Here is a 24,815-nt window from a genome sequence, read left to right as displayed (position 1 = left end):
TTCCATTGCTGCTGGTGTCTACTCTACTTCCTGTTCGTCATGTCCTCTCCAAGACTTTGGGGGAGCTGGTACACTGAATGACAGACTTCAGGAACACAAAAGCAATGTTAAGTCTGCTGGCACAAACTATGCTCTCTTCTGTCATGTTAGGGATACTAATCATCCTATTTATTGGTGTTCTTCTAATATAATCTTTCTCACCTCAGCTCTTCACGGACGCAGTCTTCTCGCATCGGCTCTGATACACAACTTACCCAACATGAACCTTAGTCCTGGCTTTGTTGCTGTTGACTCGTCCCTCTCACTGTTCTTACTTGGATGCTCCAACCTTCTTAACAAACGTGATCTGATTTATATGTATCCTTTTTTCTTTTTCTTACCTTCCCGTATTCTTACCTCATCACATGCTACACTCATCCTATTTGTGCCATTCTTCCTATTCTTATCTTACACCTTACTCTTACCTTCTTCTTAATTAAGAATTATCTTCTTCTCTTGCACAGAGAACAATCACACTAACATGATATATCAGAAAATTCGTAGAAGCCGTGATGAGGTTTCGAATCTATGTGTTGAGTATTCCCAGGCCCCACCAAAACCTTCTTCTCTTTCCCTTTTTCTCTTACCTACTCCTCACCTCACTTTCTTGCCTTATTTATTGGTTCGTTCCTTCCTCTCTACAGAGGCTAACCATAGCCCGTGCTACTTGCCCCGCTCCTGTGCCAGGTAAGTTTCGGGCTCGCCATAGCCCGTGCTTCTTGGAACTTGTTCCGAGTAGCTGAATCTATAATAAATAACCTCTCTACACATACACAGTCTCGCTCCTGTGCCAGATAAGTCCACTACGGGCTCACCATAGCCCGTGCTACTTGGAACTTTTGATCTGAGTAGCTGAATCTAAAACAACAACAACATCCTCTCTACCTTACGGGTTATCCATGCCCGTGCCACCTCTTGGGTGGCTTAATCTTCATCAATCAACCAATCCTCTCTACCCCCCTCATAAACCACAATAGGGACCACAAGAATCAAGATAACTGCACACTCAACTTTGCTGCCGACCCAAAATCCTATGGTCGAGGGTCCGCCTGCACCATGTTACATAAGGTCAAGGTTCTCCTCCGGGAGAACCTCGTTCTCTCCACCGCCGAGATTTTAGTACAAATCTCACCGACCGACATTCTGGAGACCAGAGTTCAGCTGCTTTTCTCCAGCGATTTGGACCTTGAGAAGATATTCACCAGCACGACCACCCCGCAAGACGCCGGCCTCACCCTCACGCCACCACGACGCTACCAGGCGGACAGGACCGTGTTCGCCAAGACTTTCAGCACATGGATCACCGACCGCGACGACGACGACGACGACATCCTCGCCGGCATCAACGACCAGAACTCGACGCTGATAGCGGTAGCGGACAAGACCATCTCCAACGTCGAAGTCAACCGCAAACCAACACTGAAGGTGCGCTCAACACAGCCATCGCAGCGACCCACGTCACGGACTACGGACCTACGTGATCAGGAAACACCATATCACCCACTCAAGTGACCAAGGAACGCTTCACGGAGCTCCAGCAGTGCTTCAAGTGCTACCAGAGATGAAGCCTCTGCGCCCAGGAGCACCACTACACAGACTGCACATCCTCCCACCGCCGCTGCCTGATCTGCAATGCCCCGCACTCTGCAGTCTCACCTGACTGACTCCTCCGGCAGGAGGAAGTCCAAAAGATGACAGCTACCTCTTCCTCCACCACCATACCTCGACCAGCAAACCCACTCCCTTCGGAAATCCCGCCCCTACCCGGGAACCCACATGTGACTCCCACGGACACAAACCCCAGATCTCCAGTATCAGCTATTGATACTAATAATGGCTCCAAAGAGCCTCTACTTCGGGTTCACCATAGTCCGTGCTACTTGGAACTTTTTGTTCCGAGTAGCAGAATCTAAAACAACAACACTCCTCTCTCCCATCACATTCACTCCAAACAATTCTACCACTTACGCAGCTATACATGCCAGTGACACCTCTTGGGTGGCTAAATCTTCATCAATCAATCACTCTCTCCATTACACACGACTTGATAATGGTCCAGGACGGACCGAAACGTCGTCGTTTCTTCGTCTTCTGATGTGTGGTTTGGTCATCATATCTTCAGCCCCGTTATTGTGACTCATCGTCTTTGTGTGTTTACCCGTTTCACTGGCTTGTGTATACCCGTTTTACCGGTGTGTATACTCGTTTGACTTGTGTGTGTATACCTCGGTTTCCCTTCCATATGTTTCATTATATATCTTTTGAAATTCCATTCACTGTTCCGTATTTCTTTCTTTCAAGACTATGTTGATAAATGTATATTAACAATTATCTTTATAAAAGGAAAACTAATTAAAAATTCTACTACTTACTAAAAGTTTGAACCTTCATCCATCTCTCTCTCTCTCTCTCTCTCTCTCTCTCTCTCTCTCTCTCTCTCTCTCTCTCTCTCTCTCTCTCTCTCTCTCTCTCTCTCTCTCTCTCTCTTTATTTCTCTGAAACTTTACCTATCCAAACCCAACCTAACATAACCCAATATAACAAAGTCATTAATATATGTTCTTAATATAATATATAATTACTATTATTAGAAAAGAACCAATCCGGAAAGAAATATTTTAAAATAACGAAAATTATTCGTCCTGTTAGGCAAATCGGAGCCTTGCATACTAGCCCTAGAAATGCCTAGGTCCTACATACTAGGCTATTAATCACACCCATAAATATACATTTTATAATATATATATATATATATATATATATATATATATATATATATATATATATATATATATATATATTTATATATTTATACATAGTGACAGTTCTTTGAGCCATTGTCACTTAAGTACCCACCATTACTTACACTGAATAATGTGTTTTGGTCTGGAGGGCTCGTGTGCCTGTAGCGAGGGACTCATTTTTTATGGTGTTTGCCTCAGACCGAGGCGTGTGTTTTTCCACCATTCCCAGGGAGTGTGTGTGTGTGTGTGTGTTTTGGGTCTCCTCCGGTAAAACTGAAGCGCCATGATATAAGCTGATTAGAGAGCGGTCAATTCCCCGGTTACATTATCCATGGATGGAGATCCGATTAGTAACATTGCTGCCGGGATGGAAGGGAGAAAGATGGAAATTGAGATGGAGAGAAAGAGAGACAGACAGATAGATAGGAACTGACAGAAGACATAAAGATAGAAGTACAGACACAGACAGATGGTAAATTAACCCGATAGACAGACGGACTGAATGAGACCATGTGATCAGGCTGAAGAGGCAATTCGGTGGAATGCTTTCAGAAAACGACAAGGAGGTATGTGATGAATGTGTCTCTATTCACATCGTATATCTCTGTTCTAATATCGTGTACATCCGCTCACTATTTTGAACCAGAGTTAATAGGGGAACTTCGGCTCACTACCGTGAACTTCGGTTCAGTACCGTGAACTTCGATTCAGTACCGTGAACTTCGGTTCAGTACCGTGAACCCCGGTACCCAATCGTCATTGTCGTCATGTGTCTGTTTTCTTGTTCTCTTACCCTCTCTTCATGTTCGCCCACCTTTATCCTGTCTTTTCTCTCTCCATCTTTTTATTTTATTTTCTCTCTCATTCTGTTCATCTCTCTCCTTTTGCAGGGTCAGTGCTCGATCCCCGATGGCTTTAAGAATCTGGTCACACTTTGCATCCTTTAACCACAGCTCTGTGTGTGACTCCTGCCTTAACCCCTGCCTCGATCCCTGCCTTGACCCCTGCCTCGACCCCTGCCTTGACCCCTGCCTCGACCCCTGCCTCGACCCCTGCCTCGACCCTTACCCTGACCCCTGCATCGACCCTTGCCTCGACCCCTGCCTAGTTCCCTGCCTCGACCCCTGCCTCGACCCCTGCCTCGACCCCTGCCTCGACCCCTGCCTCGACCCCTGCCGTGACCCCTGCCTTGACCCCTGCCTCGACCCCTGCCTCGACCCCTGCCTTGACCCCTGCCTCGACCTCTGCCTCGACCCCTGCCGTGACCCCTGCCTCGACCTCTGCCTCGACCCCTGCCGTGACCCCTGCCTTGACCCCTGCCTCGACCCCTGCCTCGACCCTTGCCTCAACCCCTGCCTTGACCCCTGCCTCGACCCCTGCCTTGACCCCTGCCGTGACCCCTGCCTTGACCCCTGCCTCGACCCCTGCCTCGACCTCTGCCTCGACCCCTGCCGTGACCCCTGCCTTGACCCCTGCCTCGACCCCTGCCTCGACCCTTGCCTCAACCCCTGCCTTGACCCCTGCCTTGACGTCCGCTTGTCAACGGGACTTTTTTTTAATATGACTCTTGGAATGTTAAATATTTGTTTTGTATACATTATCGAAAATTTATGTGTACAGGGACTTTGTATATTGTCGGTCGCCTAGCGGGGAGACCTCAGAGTATATTGGTATGAAATGATGGTTAAATAGAATACCTTTGTATATGTTTTCCTTTTCGCTTTGTATAACTAATGTTTACAGTTTTTACATAAATAATTGTGAACATATATAATGTGATTTCGTGAAGTATTTTTTTTTTTAGTGTAACATGTTTTCTCTGATAAATTTAAGTGGTTGTGTCGTAGATGTAATGATAATGAGGATAGTGAATGATAGTGAACATATCTGCTGTTTACTCGATGGAATCACAATATAGAGATATTTGTTTGAGAAAATATTTGGATAATTCGTGAGTCTGAGGTCACCCAGGACGCATGTTTGATCCCAAAGCCCTGCTGTACAGATTTTCTCGCATGCTGTTTGGTTTATCTGTAGTGATTATATTTCCAGGCTCTATCATAAACAAATTTCGTAACTAATTGCGAAACCTGTACATCTTTTCCTCCATCTTATGGCTTCCTACACCAATAATTCTAGTGCTGAAAATTACTTTTTGGTTTTCCTCTCCTGCGTTCCTCCTCTCCTGCCCTCTAACCCACCTGCCCACCTGCCCACCTGCCCACCTGCCCACCTGCCCACCTACCCACCTTCCTACGTACCCACGCTGTGTTGTAGAGACGGGAGGTGTTACTGGCTCTACGGCAGCAGCCACAGAAGTCAATAAACTACCACGTCTCCGTAAAATCGCACGCTGTTGCAAGCATCACTTGACCATTTCACGTGATATATTTCGAAGTTGCAGAGGCGTAGTTCCTGCCAATAGAGATAATCTCCATATAGGAGCAGCTATTAACAGCGCTGAGAAGTCGTAGGTTAATGCGGATATTGTAATATCCGGTTTGGTGATTCTTCGGGTGGATAAGCGAGATGCTGGAGAGACATGGATACAAGGATATTATAAATTTAGAGAGGGGGGGGGGGAAGTTGAAGTTGAAAGTGGTAGCAGTGATTTGGTGCGCCCTCGTTCGATTCCTGGCACTATCCTATTACTGTATTTTACTCTACTGAAACTCGAGTAGACTTACTTTAAGTAACTTTACTCGAGTTACTCCGGGTAAATCTACTTTAAGTAATTCTATTCAAGTTATTCTGGTTAATCTACTTTAACACTTCTGGATTAAGCTACTTTAAGCAACTCTTCTCTAATTACTCTGGGTTAATATACGTTAAGTAACTCTTTTCGAGTTACTCTGGATTATTTTACTTTCCACATCTTGATTCGGGGATGTTAATCAGGCCTACTCCGTTCCTTGGACTGTTTCCTCAGAAGCCTAACTTACATTTTTCGTTCGTCACTTTCCAGTAGCTCTATTTAATGTGGAAAATCGTTTTTGCTTCAACACTGTTGGGACTCTCCAAATTCACTCCATAGCATTGACAGACGCGGTTTTTATCTCTATATGCAAAACACATTCCTCTAAGATGATAGTATATATTATGTTAATCTTAAATACTGTCTTATATGACACTTGTCCATATTGTGATAATCTGTAATAGAGTCTTGATAGGTTATTGATGATATTTTGTAAAGTAAATTACAGGTTTCTGAATGATTTAATATTCCGTTTAAGTATCTTTTGCCTGGCACCTTGTGCACTGCACCTAGCTTCATTAATTTGCTTTGGAGTTAACTCTAGAAGTAATTTGTTGGACCATTCTTTAGGTGAGCCCAGTTTATCTTGAAGTATTTGTTTTATCTTGATCATTAACCAAGCACTTGGACTGGACGGTAGAGCGATGGTCTCCCTTCTTGCAGGTCAGTATTCAATCCCGGAACAGTCCAAGTGGTTGGGCACTATTCCTTCCCCCCCCCCCCCCCCGTCCCATCCTAAAATGTTTTCCTCATATCCCTTCCAAGTTCTATATAGTCGTAATTGTTTAGTACTTGCACCTGATAATTTCCTTAAACTAATCTACTTATCATTCTCATACCATCAGGAAACATTGAGGATAATACAGTATTTCATCTGGAAGAAGAAAAATCAGAAACAGGAGAGACACGAGCATTGACCATCAGTGGATTCCACTAATGATATTTTGCCACTATGAGATTTCTCATCTCACATTGATTGGCTGACTTCTGTTGCTTAAGTACACCCTAATCCACTGGAAGAGCTTTCCTGTTAAATATGGCATATGACCTGTATCTAACAGGTCATACTCACCTAGATATTGGCTACTGTAGGATGATGAACACCTTAAAAAGTAGGTTAACTTGGGAAGTTATATATATATATATATATATATATATATATATATATATATATATATATATATATATATATATATATATATATATATATATATATATATATATATATATATAACTGAAAACTCACACCCCAGAAGTGACTCGAACCCATACTGCCAGGAGCAATCTGCAACTGGTGTACAACACCCCTTAACCACTCGACCATCACGACCGGACAAAAGATGATGGTAGCCGAGGCTAATTCTCCATCATCCCGCCGGCACTCTGATGGTAATCTTGGGCATGGTATTTTATCAAATCACCTCATTCTTTGGGGCACACGTGAGGAACACAAATGCGAACACGCCTGAATGGTCCCCAGGCCTATATGCAACTGAAAACTCAGGCTTGTTCGCATTTGAAGATTACAGAGTGTGTTACTCTTACGTCCAACAGATGGCGCTGTTTTTTTAAATAAAAAAAAATTCTGCCACAGGTGAGCCATGTACATAGTAGGTATATATAAACATGCGCCTATGCGAATGGAACGTTGTGTGAAAAATTCAAAGCAATCGGTGAAGAACTTTCGGAGATTAGTGATTCTGAACAAACGAAGATTTGCATATATATATATATATATATATATTAGTATATTTTGGTAGCAGTCTTTCCTGTAGACATATTTTATTAAATATGACCGAAAAAGTAAGATTAATAATTCTAACACGAATTTTCTCAATCTTTCGTACATTATGCTTCACTGTTGGAGGTAAATCAAAAATCACTTCTCCAAAATTCATTTTTATTTCTAGTCTGACGCGACACGGGCGCGTTTCGTAAAACTTATTACATTTTCAAAGACTTCACAAATACACAACTGATTAGAACTTGCGTTTCCCTGATTTTATATCTACATTTGAGTGAGGTGGGAAGGGTGATGTGGCATTACATTTGAGTGAGGTGGGAAGGATGATGTGGCATTAGAGGATATTAATAGGGTATTAAAAGTATCAACACAAGACAGAACACGAAACAATGGATATTGAATAGAAGTGTTTGTAGAAAGCCTATTGGTCCATATTTCTTGATGCTTCTATATTGGAGCGGAGTCTTGAGGTGGGTAGAATATAGTTGTGCAATAATTGGCTGTTGATTGCTGGTGTTGACTTCTTGATGTGTAGTGCCTCGCAAACGTCAAGCCGCCTGCTATCGCTGTATCTATCGATGATTTCTGTGTTGTTTACTAGGATTTCTCTGGCGATGGTTTGGTTATGGGAAGAGATTATATGTTCCTTAATGGAGCCCTGTTGTTTATGCATCGTTAAACGCCTAGAAAGAGATGTTGTTGTCTTGCCTATATACTGGGTTTTTTGGAGCTTACAGTCCCCAAGTGGGCATTTGAAGGCATAGACGACGTTAGTCTCTTTTAAAGCGTTCTGTTTCGTGTCTGGAGAGTTTCTCATGAGTAGGCTGGCCGTTTTTCTGGTTTTATAGTAAATCGTCAGTTGTATCCTCTGATTTTTGTCTGTAGGGATAACGTTTCTATTAACAATATCTTTCAGGACCCTTTCCTCTGTTTTATGAGCTGTGGAAAAGAAGTTCCTGTAAAATAGTCTAATAGGGGGTATAGGTGTTGTGTTAGTTGTCTCTTCGGAGGTTGCATGGCTTTTCACTTTCCTTCTTATGATGTCTTCGATGAAACCATTGGAGAAGCCGTTATTGACTAGAACCTGCCTTACCCTACAGAGTTCTTCGTCGACTTGCTTCCATTCTGAGCTGTGGCTGAGAGCACGGTCGACGTATGCGTTAACAACACTCGTTAGTGTTGTTAACGCATACGTCGACCGTGCTCTCAGCCACAGCTCAGAATGGAAGCAAGTCGACGAAGAACTCTGTAGGGTAAGGCAGGTTCTAGTCAATAACGGCTTCTCCAATGGTTTCATCGAAGACATCATAAGAAGGAAAGTGAAAAGCCATGCAACCTCCGAAGAGACAACTAACACAACACCTATACCCCCTATTAGACTATTTTACAGGAACTTCTTTTCCACAGCTCATAAAACAGAGGAAAGGGTCCTGAAAGATATTGTTAATAGAAACGTTATCCCTACAGACAAAAATCAGAGGATACAACTGACGATTTACTATAAAACCAGAAAAACGGCCAGCCTACTCATGAGAAACTCTCCAGACACGAAACAGAACGCTTTAAAAGAGACTAACGTCGTCTATGCCTTCAAATGCCCACTTGGGGACTGTAAGCTCCAAAAAACCCAGTATATAGGCAAGACAACAACATCTCTTTCTAGGCGTTTAACGATGCATAAACAACAGGGCTCCATTAAGGAACATATAATCTCTTCCCATAACCAAACCATCGCCAGAGAAATCCTAGTAAACAACACAGAAATCATCGATAGATACAGCGATAGCAGGCGGCTTGACGTTTGCGAGGCACTACACATCAAGAAGTCAACACCAGCAATCAACAGCCAATTATTGCACAACTATATTCTACCCACCTCAAGACTCCGCTCCAATATAGAAGCATCAAGAAATATGGACCAATAGGCTTTCTACAAACACTTCTATTCAATATCCATTGTTTCGTGTTCTGTCTTGTGTTGATACTTTTAATACCCTATTAATATCCTCTAATGCCACATCATCCTTCCCACCTCACTCAAATGTAATGCCACATCACCCTTCCCACCTCACTCAAATGTAGATATAAAATCAGGGAAACGCAAGTTCTAATCAGTTGTGTATTTGTGAAGTCTTTGAAAATGTAATAAGTTTTACGAAACGCGCCCGTGTCGCGTCAGACTAGATATATATATATATATATATATATATATATATGTCGTACCTAATAGCCAGAACGCACTTCTCAGCCTACTATTCAAGGCCCGATTTGCCTAATAAGCCAAGTTTTCATGAATTAATGTTTTTTCGTCTACCTAACCTACCTAACCTAACCTAACCTAGCTTTTTTTGGCTACCTAACCTAACCTTACCTATAAATATAGGTTAGGTTAGGTTAGGTAGGGTTGGTTAGGTTCGGTCATATATCTACGTTAATTTTAACTGTAATAAAAAAAATTGACCTCATACATAGAGAAAAGGGTTGCTTTATCATTTCATAAGAAAAAAATTATAGTAAATATATTAATTCAGGAAAACTTGGCTTATTAGGCAAATCGGGCCTTGAATAGTAGGCTGAGAAGTGAGTTCTGGCTACTAGGTACGACATATATATATATATATATATATATGTATATATATATATGTGCACTTCTGGGGTGTGAGTTTTCAGTTATATATATATATATATATATATATATATATATATATATATATATATATATATATATATATATATATATATGCATATATATATATATATATATATATATATATATATATATATATATATATATATGCATATATATATATATATATATATATATATGTATATATATATATATATATATATATATATATATATATATATATATATATGTATATATATATATATATATATATATATATATATATATATGTATATATATATATATGTATATATATATATATATATATATATATATATATATATATATATATATATATATACTAGTTGATTTTATACCCACACTGGGTCAGGTGATAATACAATGAAGGTGAAAAACATGGGGGGATACATAAGGGATAAACATAGGGGCTGCAGAAGGCTTATTGGCCCATACGAGGCAGCTCCTATCTAAACACAAAGATTAATCCAGTGTAATTGGCCTATTATGTTGGACATTGTCTTCTGTGTTGGCATCGATATATACATCGATAAACATATCGATGCCAACACAGAAGACAATGTCCAACATAATAGGCCAATTACACTGGATTAATCTTTGTGTTTAGATAGGAGCTGCCTCGTATGGGCCAATAAGCCTTCTGCAGCCTCTAAGTTTCACCTCACATTTATCCCTTATGTATCCCCCCATGTTTTCACCTCTATTGTATATATATATATATATATATATATATATATATATATATATATATATATATATATATATATATATATATATATATATATATATATATATATATATATATATATATATATATGTCGTACCTAGTAGCCAGAACGCACTTCTCAGCCTACTATGCAAGGCCCAATTTGCCTAATAAGCCAAGTTTTCCTGAATTATTATATTTTCTCTATTTTTTTTCTTATGAAATGATAAAGCTACACATTTCATTATGTATGAGGTCAACCTTTTTTTATTGGAGTTAATATTAACGTAGATATATGACCGAACCTAACCAACCCTACCTAACCTAACCTAACCTATCTTTATAGGTTAGGTTAGGTTAGATAGCCTAAAAAGTCAGGTTAGGTTAGGTTAGGTAGGTTAGGTAGTCGAAAAACAATTAATTCATGAAAACTTGGCTTATTAGGCAAATCGGGCCTTGCATAGTAGGCTGAGAAGTGCGTTCTGGCTACTAGGTACGACATATATATATATATATATATATATATATATATATATATATATATATATATATATATATATATATATATATATATATATATATATACATATATGCAATTGACGATCACAAAACACTGATCATTTTATGCGGAAAATCCACAGAGAAATATGAAATGAGGTGAACGTTTCGGCTTGTTAAAGCCTTTGTCAACACCAGACTGACTCAATATATATGAAGGCGTTGAGTCACAATAACGTGGCTGAAGTATGTTGACCAGACCACACACTAGAAATTGAAGGGACGACGACGTTTCGGTCCATCCTGGACCATTCTCAAGTCGATTGACGACTTGAGAATGGTCCAGGACGGACCGAAACGTCGTCGTCCCTTCAATTTCTAGTGTGTGGTCTGGTCATCAATATATATGAGTCAGTCTGGTGTTGACAAAGGCTTTAACAAGCCGAAACGTTCACCTCATTTCATATTTCTCTGTGGATTTTCCGCATATATATATATATATATATATATATATATATATATATATATATATATATATATATATATATATATATATATATATATATATATATATATATTATATATATATATATATATATATATATATATATATATATATATATATATATATATATATATATGTATGTATATATGTATGTATATATGTAATATATAATGTGTGTGTGTGTGTGTGCGTGTATCACTGTGCATGTTCGCATGTTCGTTGTGTATTCATTCAAACGGGTACTATTGCAACATATCTCTTACAAGATGACAGGCCCCAAATCTCCATACCTCTGAGATACGCTGATGTGAACCATCTCCTCCTCCCAACATTAGGCAGACACCGCAAAATGTTTTACTTGTTTCCATCTCTCTTGCCAAAACCTAGTCATTCATTTCAATGTTTAAATTCTAGCTTGAAATCCACATAATGATATGCTACAGACTTACGCTTACTCCCGTAGTCAGTTTTCCTCAAGCAGCACCTTGCGAGCTGGCCATTCACTTGCAAATGACGCTCCAAGACTTGCCATCTGGTTCTTCTTTATGTCTCTCCTGAAGTTCCAACCCTCCTGCCATTACTGCCTCCCGGTCCCGAATTCCATTTGAGACAGACGGAATCCCTCGAGGCATTTTTGAATGGCTCTCGTCAGAGTTCTTAACCTGCTTCAGAAATAAAAGGTGGCACTTCAAGAAGTCACTCCGGACTCTTGTGTTTTCTTAGCCTGTGGTGCGGTTGCGGTGTTTGTTCAGTTCGCTGTCTCGCAGACCGCCCCGGGAGGCCACAGACGTACGTATTGCTTCTCCTTGTTGCCTTTCCTGGCCGTCGGTCCTCTTGGTAGACGATACTTTTAAGTAGTTTTCGATCACTTGTCGGCCATGAACGTGGGAGAGAGCGAGAGTTGAGTCGAAGCTGTGCGATTGAAGTCTTTTTTACTCTGTGTGCATCTGCAAACTTTTTAGAATATTTTTTTTTATGTAAATAGAGAATAAATGGAAACTTTTTTTTATTTTTACTTATTCTGTTTAAATATATTTTAGCTCTAATTCAGTAAAAGAAACTTATGCGGCTAAGTGCAAGAGATGAGTCACAATAACGGGGTTGAAGATATGATGACAAACCACACCTCAGAAGATGAAGAAACGACTACGTTTCGGTCCGTTCCGGACCATTATCAAGATGTATGTGATAATGATAATGGCCATACGACTTGATAATGGTTCAGGACGGACCGAAACATAGTCGTTTCTTCATCTTCTGGTGCGTGTGGTTTGGTCATCTTATGCAGCTAAATATTTAAATTTTCGAAACTCGAGATATAAGAAACAGATAACAATTTTTATCTACTTCAAGAATATTTGGAAACCTGCCATTATTTTTAAAGTAAACAAAAACATTCACTTAGTGTTAAAAATAGATTTATCCCATTTTAGATACTGATGAAAGACTTAAGACTAAGTAAGACAGTTGAGGAGAGGGGCAGAGTCACTGAAGAAAGCTGGCAAGGGCATATTGAGGGTGTCTCGTAGTCTTAAGTGGATCATGAATATGCTGATTGGTTCACAAGCACACCTTTGTGTACAGTCTGCTGCTCATTTGCATTCATATGTGGGAATCAGTGAATGCTTCTGCGTGCACCCTTGTTGAACGTCAACACGTGTGTGTTAGTTAGGAATTTATCTTGCACATGTGTCTGAGTGTCTGACCCAAAGATCGGTCAGATTACATGTGTGTATATATATATATATATATATATATATATATATATATATATATATATATATATATATATATATATATATATATATATATACATATATATATATATATATATATATATATATATATATATATATATATATATATATATATATATACGTATATATATATATATATATATATATATATATATATATATATACATATATATATATATATATATATATATATATATATATATATATATATATATATATATATATATATATATATATATGTTCGTTTGTTCCATATCGGTAATCTCCGAAAGTTCTTCACCGATTACTTTGAAATTTTCACACAACGTTCCATTCGCATCCGAGCGGGTTTATATATACATCTGTGACGAGAAAAAAACATGCTTTTTTAGAAAAGAAAACTGTGTTTTTCATGCGTTTTTCATGTGAGGGGAAATCTTTATTTTAATTTTGATTTAATTATTTTGTGTGACATTGCTTTGGAATTATGCTGTGTTCTTTTCCAACCCGTTCATTTCGTGAGTGCAAGTATCGATGCCACTCCTTTAACAGGTAAAAAACAAGTTATTTTTTTTTTAAACAGCGCCATCTGTTGCACGTAGGAGCAGTACACACTATACTAAATATGTTATGATTCCATTCCAATGTTTCTGATTTCATTGATAAATTGATTTTTCATAGATTTTGAATTATCTTCATTTTGATTTTATTATTTAGTGTGACATTGCGTTGGAATTGAGCTGTGTTGTTTACCATACCGTCCATTGCGTGAGATTAGTTTATTTTTGTATTTTTTCATTGTTTTTTATTTCGTTTTCTTAAACTGTTTTTCTTTTATTTCAGAGATGGGAACATCAGATCATTTGATGTTCCCAATTTTCTGATAGGAACATCAGATCATTTGGGAATGCATCGTACGAGGGAGTGGGGAATGGTGGGGAGAACGAGGGGACGGGATTGGGAGAATGGTAGGGAGGACTAGAGGACAGAGGAGAGGGGGTAATGGTGGGGTAGGACGAGGGGATAGGGAAGTTGGGGATGAGGGGACAGGGGAATGGAGAATGGTGGGCAGGACCAATGTAACGTCCCACTAAGTGTAGACTCACTCTAATAGCTTCAAAATGGAGAACATTGCTTCTGCAATGAGAAAGGCAACTTCTGGAAAGGCTAAAATATGGTTCCTTGCTTTGCAGGCCACTCACGCTAGGGACTTTCTTTTGACTGTCCTTAATTCCTCTTTGGGCTCCCGCCTGGACCCTCGGGCCCTTACGGTGTATTGCCATGCATCTTGCTACACTTTCTCCACTGGTGTGTCCTGAGCTATGCAACGGAAGACCAATACGTCAGTCATGGTGTCGTCTGTCCTAAATCAGTAGGAAAGACTGCTAGACATGAAACAGTGAACAACATTATTAAGTTACAGTTAAGGGCACAATATAAATAGAATTTCAAATATGCAGACCTGACAACAGTCCCCAGCACACAGAAAGATACCCTGCAGCCATGGAGGGATGGTAAACATGTTTGGGACAACACGTGTCCATCTACATTACCGCCGATACCTATCTACAGTACAGTTAATTAGAAGGTGGTTCGGCTACAACCTTCAGGGAGACCCAGAAAACTTTTCGTACAATAAAATAGAACAATGTTACAGGTTTGTGTCAATAGGTTCTGATGCCCTGGGCTATTGGGGGTAAATGTGTATTTAAGTTCCAGAAGATAAGGAAGTCACTAGGAAATCGAGACATCCAGGAGCAGTCAGTTTTCTTTAACAGCGCCTCAGTGTCACGATCCAGAGAGGAAATGTCTGCTACATCTTGGTCACGCACCCTACTTCTACAGAGATGGGTGAGGTTTAAGAACAGTGATTGTTATATATGTGTATATTCTATAAGGTGCAACATAATTTAATAAGCTAACTATATAACTCATAATGAATAAAAATTAACTTTATTGTGGTAAGAGAAGAAAATATTTAAAATGGGTTCAGAGAGAATCTGAAATGTCTTTTCTTTTCATCTTTTTTGCCGTCTTCTCGAAGACGACAGAGTTTAAGGTTTGTGTTAGTTTTCTGTTTTTTTTTTGTTTTTGATATGAGTAATACCTTGCCGATATCCAGTCTTCTATTGAGGCTGTATCTGTCGATTATTTAGGAGTTGCTTGTCAGGATATCTCAGGTGATGATCTGGTAATGTGCAGAGACTTTATTTAGAGACTTGGCTATGTGCAGAGACACTTTTGTTCCATGATTGGGGCTTACTGTTTGTGCACTCTGATGAGCCTCGGGAAGGATGTTGTTGTCTTGCCTTTATATTGAAATCTTTGATTGGTGGGGTGGAGTAACAGTCCCCAAGTGGCGTGTGACGGCAGACAACATTTGTCTCTTTCAAGGTGTTGTGTTTAGTGTCAGGAGAGTTGATCATGCTCACGTTGCCAGTCTTCTGCCTCTTATAGTATATTATTAGTTCAGCCTTCTGCTTGTTGTCACTAAGGGTCACATTTACGTCAGCAATGTTTTACAAGACATTCACCGCCGTTTTGTGGGTCAGGGAGAAGAAGTTTTTGTAGAAAGTTTTATCTGTAGGGGTCCGGTAAGGTACTGTTGTCTGTTGTATCTGTAGTTGCATGGTACCTCACCTTCCTTTTGATGATCTCCTCGACATATCCATTACAGTGTCCATTAATGACCTAGACCAGCCTTTCGCTACTGAGTTCCTCGTCAACCGACCTTCAACTGGAGCTGTGTGTGAGGGCGAGGTTGAGATAGACATCTCACCTCCTGTATTGTCATATTGATATGGACTCGCGGATAGGAGATATACACTAGTCAGGTCAAGAGATACTCCTGCGTTGATGTCTGAATTGAGAATACATCGTCCGAGTTTATAAACGCGTTTAAAACCATTGGGTCTAGACCGTCTCCTGGTGTCAAGAGAACTAACAGTCGTGTGTAGAAGGTGAGAGGAAGACTATGAACGACGTCATCAGTTGTGAGCCTTGTGTTAAGGTGTTTTTGTGTAGAGAATAATTTTAATACATGGAGGGTGAGTGGTGGAGGTGGGTGTATGATCAACAAGGTCAGCACACAGCCTGAGAGTGGGCTGAAGAAAACATACACGCGTCATTCTTACATACTCGCTCCAGGTCACTACATGGAATGTATTTACTGATTGTGGCCATTAAACAGGAACTGGAACCGGTTAAGTTTTTTCAGCTCTATGTGTTCTCTAAATTACAATCCCTTAAACGATACATACTGAGGTTCCCATACGTAACTGAGTCAATCCATCGTTAGGTTATGTTCGTCTAAGCTGAAGCTGGCTACGCTGAGGCAGGCTAAGCTGAAGCTGGCTTCGCTGAGGCTGGCTAAGCTGAGGCTGGCTAAGCTGAGGCTGGCTACGCTGAGGCTGGCTAAGCTGAGGCTGGCTAAGCTGAGGCTGGCTTCGCTGAGGCTGGCTAAGCTGACGCTGGCTAAGCTGAGGCTGGCTAAGCTGAGGCTGGCTACGCTGAGGCTGGCTAAGCTGAAGCTGGCTAAGCTGAGGCTGGCTAAGCTGAGGCTGGCTACGCTGAAGCTGGCTGAGCTGAAGCTGGCCACGCTGAGGCTGGCTAACCTGAAGCTGGCTAAGCTGAGGCTGGCTACGCTGAGGCTGAAGCTGGCTAAGCTGAAGGCTGGCTACGCCGAAGCTGGCTAAGCTGAGGCTGGCTAAGCTGAGGCTGGCTAAGCTGAGGCTGGCTAAGCTGAGGCTGGCTAAGCTGAGGCTGAAGTTGGCTACAGAGGCAGTTCAATAAATTGTGATGTTCTGTTTAATCAGGGACAGTTTTTTTTCTTTTTACAAATTTATATTAGTTTGTGCTGGGTTAAGTTAGGATATACCAGGATTTTTAGGCTCATGCTTTTTATTCGTATAGGTGGTTAGAGAAGCAAGTGAGTATAATGTCTTTTGGTAACAGCATTGGGTCTTTCTATCATTCCAACACGTCTTGAGCCGTACGATAATAGGTTTTCCTTGCAACACGACCCGCCAATTCTTAGCAACCTGCGCCCTAAATTAAACACGCATTTATGCATCTACTTACGAAACCTGTAGATCTATTCTCCATCTTTCTCGGTTTGATTTACATTTATGAAACAGTATATGAGTTCCAAGGCACTAAGATGCTCTTTTTAACAATAACAACATTTAATTGCAAAGCTTCGCATACGTCTTTAATAAATGTAAACAAAATCGCCAAAGATTTAAAAGAGATGTACAAATTTCGCAAATAGATGAGTAAATGCTTGTTGAACCCAGGCCAAGGTTACGAAATTCCGCTGCATGAGAAGGGGCGAAGACTTTGATATCAGGACCAGTCGATCCTCACTTTAAAGGCTCGAACCCGGCCGAAATCACCAGCTTAGTGTTAATCGAGTCTGCTTCCACAGCGCCACAGCGACAGCATGTTATCTCCCTACACTCTCAGAAGTATTGGTATGGTGCCACAGTAAAGAAATATTGGTATGGTGCCACAGTAAAGGGGAAGTATTGGTATAGTGCCACAGTAAAGGAGAAGTATTGGTATGGTAATGTAATGGGAGCCGGTCGGCCGAGCGGACAGCACGCGGGACTTGTGATCCTGTGGTCCTGGGTTCGATCCCAGGCGCCGGCGAGAAACAATGGGCAGAGTTTCTTTCACCCCTATGCCCCTGTTACCTAGCAGTAAATTAGGTACCTGGGTGTTAGTCAGCTGTCACGGGCTGCTTCCTGGGGGTGAAGGCCTGGTCGAGGACCGGGCCGCGGGGACACTAAAAGCCCCGAAATCATCTCAAGATAACCTCAAGATATGGTGCCACAGTAAAGAGGAAGTATTGGTATGGTGCCTCAGTAAAGGAGAAGTATTGGTATGGTGCCTCAGTAAAGGAGAAGTATTGGTATGGTGCCACAGTAAAGGAGAAGTATTGGTATGGTGCCTCAGTAAAGGAGAAGTATTGGTATGGTGCCACAGTAAAGGAGACGTATTGGTATGGTGCCACAGTAAAGAGGAAGTATTGGTATGGTGCCTCAGTAAAGGAGAAGTATTGGTATGGTGCCTCAGTAAAGGAGAAGTATTGGTATGGTGCCTCAGTAAAGGTGAAGTATTGATATGGTGCCTCAGTAAAGGAGAAGTATTGGTATGGTGCCACAGTAAAGGATGAAGTATTGGTATGGTGCCACAGTAAAGGAGAAGTATTGGTATGGTGCCACAGTAAAGGTGAAGTATTGGTATGGTGCCACAGTAAAGGTGAAGTATTGGTATGGTGCCACAGTAAAGGAGAAGTATTGGTATGGTGCCACAGTATAGGTGAAGTATTGGTATGGTGCCACAGTAAAGGTGAAGTATTGGTATGGTGCCACAGTAAAGGTGAAGTATTGGTATGGTGCCTCAGTAAAGGAGAAGTATTGGTATGGTGCCTCAGTAAAGGAGAAGTATTGGTATGGTGCCACAGTAAAGGTGAAGTATTGGTATGGTGCCACGGTAAAGAGGAAGTATTGGTATGGTGCCTGAGTAAAGGAGAAGGATTAACATAAAACATCAACGAAGTTACTTTGAAAGCCACAGATTATTTCAGATGGTACACAAATACCCTTTGGGCGTTGCCAACCACGCATTAATAGCACTTATAAATATCTCAGTTGGGTTCACCTCACTGTGCTTGTCGGAGGTGAACCTCGATTCTTTAGTCCCGCCTCTCCACTGTCAATCAACAAGTGTACATGTTTCTGAGCCTATTAAGCTCTATTAAACTTACCTTTGAAGTTGTATGTTGAGTTTATAAGTTCCATTATGAATTATATATGTGGTAATCATGTCTCACATCATTTTTCTGTCCTTTCAGCGACATAAGTTTTAATCCCAGTAGCCTTTCCTCGTAACTCATTCCTTTCAACTCGAGGACTAGTCTGGTGACATACCTTTGAACTTTCTGTAACTTCGTGTTGTGCTTGACTAGATATAGACACCACACTGGAGTCGCATATTCCAGAATTGGTCTGACGTATGTGGTAGACCATGAGTCTGTGGATCGGTGAGTCTGTGGACCGGTGAGTCTGTGAGTTTTTGAGTTTATTAACCTATGTGTCTGTGAGTCTGTTAGTCTGTTGTTTGTATGTGAGTGTTGGTGTTGTTGTCCATCTTTGTGATTCTGGATCTTGTTAGACAATGAGTCAATGAGTCTGTCCATCTGTGAATCTGATAGAGCATGGATCTGTGAATCTGTCCATCATTGAGTGTGCTAGTGCATGAGTCTGTGAGTCTGATAGAGCATGGATCCGTGAATCTGTCCATCATTGAGTGTGCTAGTGCATGAGTCTGTGAGTCTGTCCGTTGGTGAGTATGTGAGTTTGTGAGTCACTCCTTAAGTTTGTTATACCGTCCTTGGGCTGCAATGACTTTTTCCTAATTTTTAATATCAATTTTAATGTGCTTTAACATAACATTTGCATATCCAGATTAGATCTTAACACAAGGAAATAGGAAAAGCAGTTTCTTGAAGAGAAATTATTTTCAGAATTTTTTCAGCATATTATGTAAAAGTGGATGAAGTTCAGCAAATAAAAAAATATCTTTTAAGGTGCTGGAGACATTTCAGGACAGTCATCATGGAAGTCGTTTTGTGAAAGCTAATTAACTAAATTTTTGTTCCTCCGTTTCTTTCGATTTTCTTCAGTTCATATGACTTGAAATTTTGATTATGACTGAATTTTTTTAGATATTAGAGGATCTTTATTTGTTATTGATCTGAATTTACCTTATGTTTCCTGTCTACATATGCTCAAGAAAAAACACAACAGCTTGATGTATCCATGAGATAATTATTGGAACAGGAGAGAGGGGAGAATCAAACCAGGCGTTCGATCCCCCGACGTTCTCGTCGCTATCAATTTAATCTTCAACTGGGGACAGGAAGTTAGTGACTTGTCAAAGCTGCGCCAATTATCCTCAAACTAGATATCTGTCGGATTATGAACGAGACCTTTCTATCTAGGCACTTTGTGTTTCAGCGGGTAGGAGGTTCCGCCAGATTACTTCCCCCTTTATTGGTGACAAAGAATAATCGGCGGCGGATCCTCCAGAGTGACTTCTCGAGTGCAAACCCACTGTCTCTTGTGGCTTGAGAGATGACAGCGTGAAGCGGACCCGCACAGTCTTCTTGGGCACATGTGAACTCATGTTCATTCTAATAATTGCTTCGTATTATACAAGTTGAGAAATTTCAGGGGAGAATTTCTTAAAAATTCGGTGCTATGTAATTTTATTTGATATGCAAAAAGGTCTAGCATTAGCTGGATCCCAGTCAGCCGGCTCAGAGCCAGCTCTCACAGCTGGCCTCTGGATTAATTGCATTTGGCCAGGAAAGTGCTTGAACTCATAATATTCTTAAGAAATACAACTTTCTCTTCTCCTTCTTTACTGTTTTCTTAGGTTTAATGTATTCTTTTATAAAAATTATTTATACGTGTATTGTTTAGTTTATCTATTTATTATTTAATTCGTCAATCTATTATTTGATTTCTCAATTTATTATTTCATTTATCAATTTATTATTTAGTTTATCAATTTATTATGTAATTTATAAATTTATTGTATAATTCATTCTTAAAATATTTAATTGATTCAAAACATATTTAATTTATTAACTATTTAATTCAATATATCATTATTTAATTTATTTCTACGCTACATTATTTGATTAGTTCACTTTTACAATGAAATCATCTCCTGGTTAGCATTATTGTCAACACTTTTTAGTGCAGAATGACACCCACAACAACCAACTAACTCTTGGGAAACTACTGACTGCTACACGAACAGCGCAGCGCATGAGGGGAATGGAAACGGTGCCCCAAAAAAATCTTTATCCTGTTGCAGGAATTAACCCAGGGACCTTTCGGTTGTCAACCGAAAGCGCAGACTACTACGCTACAGTACCCCCCCCTATAAGTCAACGCCTGAGGTGCCCCAATCGCGACGCGGTTCTTACCACTGCGTAAAAATTACAACGTTTTATTGAAATTTAAAGCTCCGATATTTTTACGCTCTCACTGGGTAAAGAGATCCATAGGCTTAGCTGCCATCTAAGCTTTCTACGCTTGTAAAAAGCGTGACTGGAAGATAGGCTTAATCTTTTAAATAAATAAATTCACTATTATAATTTGCATGATATCTACATCGTGTATAATTTATATCATACATAATTTGCAATTTATTTTACATTATGTGTAGTTTACAATATATTTTTATAATATACATCTTATTTACATAATTTACATAATTTTTTTTATAAAATTTCATTTACTTAAAAGATCAATTATAATTTATTCACAATGAAAGTGAAATAGTTCCCACGTTTTAAATTCAAAATATCCCACTGGCAATGTTTGATATTTAGTCACTTCGCGTGGGGGTTTGACTACTTTTGGGTAGTCCCGGTTCATGCTCTGACCTTAATTGGTGGTCCAGTTTCATACTTTGACCTTAATTGGTGGTCCTAGTTCATGATGTGACCATAATTGGTGGTCCTAGTTCAGGATCTAACACTTAATTCGAACAGTCACACACACACACACACACACACACACACACACACACACACACACACACACACACACAAATGAGTCCAAATGAGCCACAGGGACGTTAGAAAGAACTCTTTCAGTGTCAGAGTAGTTAACAAATGGAATGCACTAGGCAGTGATGTGGTGGAGGCTGACTCCATACACAGTTTCAAATGTAGATATGATAGAGCGCAGTAGGCTCAGGAATCTGTACACCAGTTGATTGACATTTGAGAGGCGGGACCAAACAGCCAGCGCTCAACCCCCGCAAGCACAACTAGGTGAGCACACACACACACACACACACACACACACACACACACACACACACACACACACACACACACACACACACACACACACACACACACACACACACACACACACACACACACACACCGACACACACACACACATTTACATTTTTTTCAGATTTGAATTTCAAATAAAGGTTCCCAGTTCTGTGTCCACTATTATATCTGCATAATATTCCACACCACTAGTAAGGAAACAGAACAAAAAATTCACATGTTTAACAATAAAGTTTTATTTTCAGAATTATTTGTACAAAAATACGAGTGTTTTATAGAAAACTATCAAGTATATGTATATTCATTCATAACATGTATAGATCATATAAAAGACCAAAAAAGGTGAATATATTTCCATAAACCCCACTACCAGGGACCGGGGGGGGGGGGTGAAGAAAAGGATCAGGGATAGGAAGGGGGGAGGAGTAGGGTGTGTGTGTGTGGGTAGGGAAAGGTGTATAAGGGAAGGCATTAGGATGGGGCAAAAGAGGTAAAACCTCATAGCTGATATTTTCTGGAAATCTTTAAACATGTTTCTCATTCTTTCCTTGTAGGTGTCCCACATGAGAGAAATGGAACAAGGGAGAGAGAGAGAGAGAGAGAGAGAGAGAGAGAGAGAGAGAGAGAGAGAGAGAGGAGAGAGAGAGAGAGAGAGAGAGAGAGAGAGAGAGAGAGAGAGAGAGAGAGAGAGAGAGAGAGAGAGAGAGAGAGAGACATAGAGAGTTAGAGAATGAAAACAAGATGTTTTTTAGGGACACTCAGTCCGCAGACAACGAGCGAGATGCACAAAGACACAATCACCTCTACACACAGGATCCCACCAAATGTGCGGCACCTCATAGTACAATGTTCAAAATAAACTTTAAATAATTGTAACAAGTGCAAATAGTAAATTTAATTGTAAAAATTAGTTGAGAAAAGAAGGCCACGCAACCTGGGAATGCTCGTGTCCTCAGCTCACACCCAGTGAACCAATTACATTTTGAATATTAAAATAAGTGGTGCAAGAAATACCATAAACAACTAAGGCAGAAAACTGTCGCTCTCTCCCTGTCTCTGTGCAAGACGGGACATTGTCTTGCACTGTCTCTAGGCAAGACGGGGGAACTGTCTTACACTGTCTCTTGACAACATAAAACATTAATTTCTCCCTGTCCCTTGACAAGATGGCGCCCGAGGTTCTCTCTAGAGAGTGAGGTGTAGTACAACTGTTTGAAAGAAAGGAACTGAATCATACTGAATCGTTCGTAGAGATCACGATATTGGTGGGAGGCTGATCACAGAGGCTGAAGAGATTCAGGCGTGTGGGGGCGGCTATTGTGTAGCTTGGTAGTCGCTGTAATCTCGTAGCTTCACTGCTACCGGCATATCCACCAACATCTTTATCTCCTGCTAAGCTTGCAACTCTCCTGTATTCTGACCTGCCATTGCGCTTGTACCTCTATCCTCATCATCACTTCTGGAAGAGCCGGTTCTACCACTGCATATCCACCTGTATACCCACCAAAACATGTACCGCCACCAGCATCCAGTTCACCCACCAGCTCCCAGCTCTCCCCACTTGCACTCACCATCTCTGCACCAAAGGCTGCATTCCCAGCTGCAACCCTTACCTGCACCTCCACCTGCAACCCTTACCTGCACCTCCACCTGCAGCCCTTACCTGCACCTCCACCGCAGCCCTTACCTGCACCTCCACCTGCAGCCCTTACCTGCACCTCCACCGCAGCCCTTACTTGCACCTCCACCTGCAGCCCTTACCTGCACCTCCACCTGCAGCCCTTACCTGCACCTCCACCTGCAACCCTTACCTGCACCTCCACCGCAACCCTTACCTGCACCTCCACCTGCATCCTTTACCTGCACCTCCACCTGCAACCCTTACCTGCACCTCCACCTGCAGCCACCACACCTGCACCTCCACCTGCAGCCACCACACCTGCACCTCCACCTGCAGCCACCACACCTGCACCTCCACCTGCAGCCACCACACCTGCACCTCCACCTGCACCCAGATCCCCCACATCTGCAGTAGACACGCTCCATAATTCATCCATGCTCATTTGCATCATGAATCGAAAGTGCTTAAATTATCAGGTCCATCTCGGTAATATTTGGGTTTCACAATAATAAGTTTCTCCAGATCAGACGCCCGAAATTAACCAGACTCCTGATTACCTTCACTGAATCAGAGAAATATTATTAGCTTTCAAGAACCATCTGAAGCTAACCATGTTACCCCAAATATTTTTGGCTTGATTGGAAGTGAATTACAAAAGGATAATAATTGCATAAATATAAGGTTCTCACACTCCTCAAACAATGTGTTCAAAAGACGCTTCAAACAAGAGGAAGAGCATTGTGTGCGTGTGTGTGTGTTGACACCAGGTGACCTTGTAGTGTGTGTGTTGACACGGGGTGACCTTGACGTGTGTGTTGACACGGGGTGACCTTGTAGTGTGTGTTGACACGGGGTGACCTTGTAGTGTGTGTTGGCACCAGCTGACCTTGTAGTGTGTGTTGACACCAGGTGACC

General features: G+C 40.8%; 1 protein-coding gene across 1 annotated transcript; it reads left to right on the top strand.

Moving 5' to 3' along the window:
* The first annotated feature begins 3,285 nt into the window (after positions 1-3,285).
* On the top strand, positions 3,286-17,087 carry LOC138351111 (uncharacterized protein slr1152-like). Its single transcript, XM_069302739.1, has 3 exons — positions 3,286-3,349; positions 13,090-13,114; positions 16,691-17,087. Exons 1-3 carry the CDS (start codon positions 3,286-3,288, stop codon positions 17,085-17,087), a joined length of 486 nt encoding a protein of 161 aa, XP_069158840.1.
* Positions 17,088-24,815: the final 7,728 nt, after the last annotated feature.

This window comes from Procambarus clarkii, chromosome 48 (genome assembly GCF_040958095.1).
Source record: "Procambarus clarkii isolate CNS0578487 chromosome 48, FALCON_Pclarkii_2.0, whole genome shotgun sequence".
NCBI lineage: Eukaryota > Metazoa > Arthropoda > Malacostraca > Decapoda > Cambaridae > Procambarus > Procambarus clarkii.
The sequence above is the reverse complement of the archived record's forward strand: the minus strand, read 5'-3'. Positions and strand labels throughout refer to the sequence as shown.

Coding starts and splice junctions, on each gene's coding strand:
- LOC138351111 (XM_069302739.1), top strand. CDS start 3,286: ATGAGACCATGTGATCAGGCTGAAGAGGCAATTCGGTGGAATGCTTTC. Junction 3,350..13,089: donor TTTCAGAAAACGACAAGGAG/GTATGTGATGAA, acceptor ATCCCATTTTAG/ATACTGATGAAAGACTTAAG. Junction 13,115..16,690: donor GATGAAAGACTTAAGACTAA/GTAAGACAGTTG, acceptor ATCCATCGTTAG/GTTATGTTCGTCTAAGCTGA.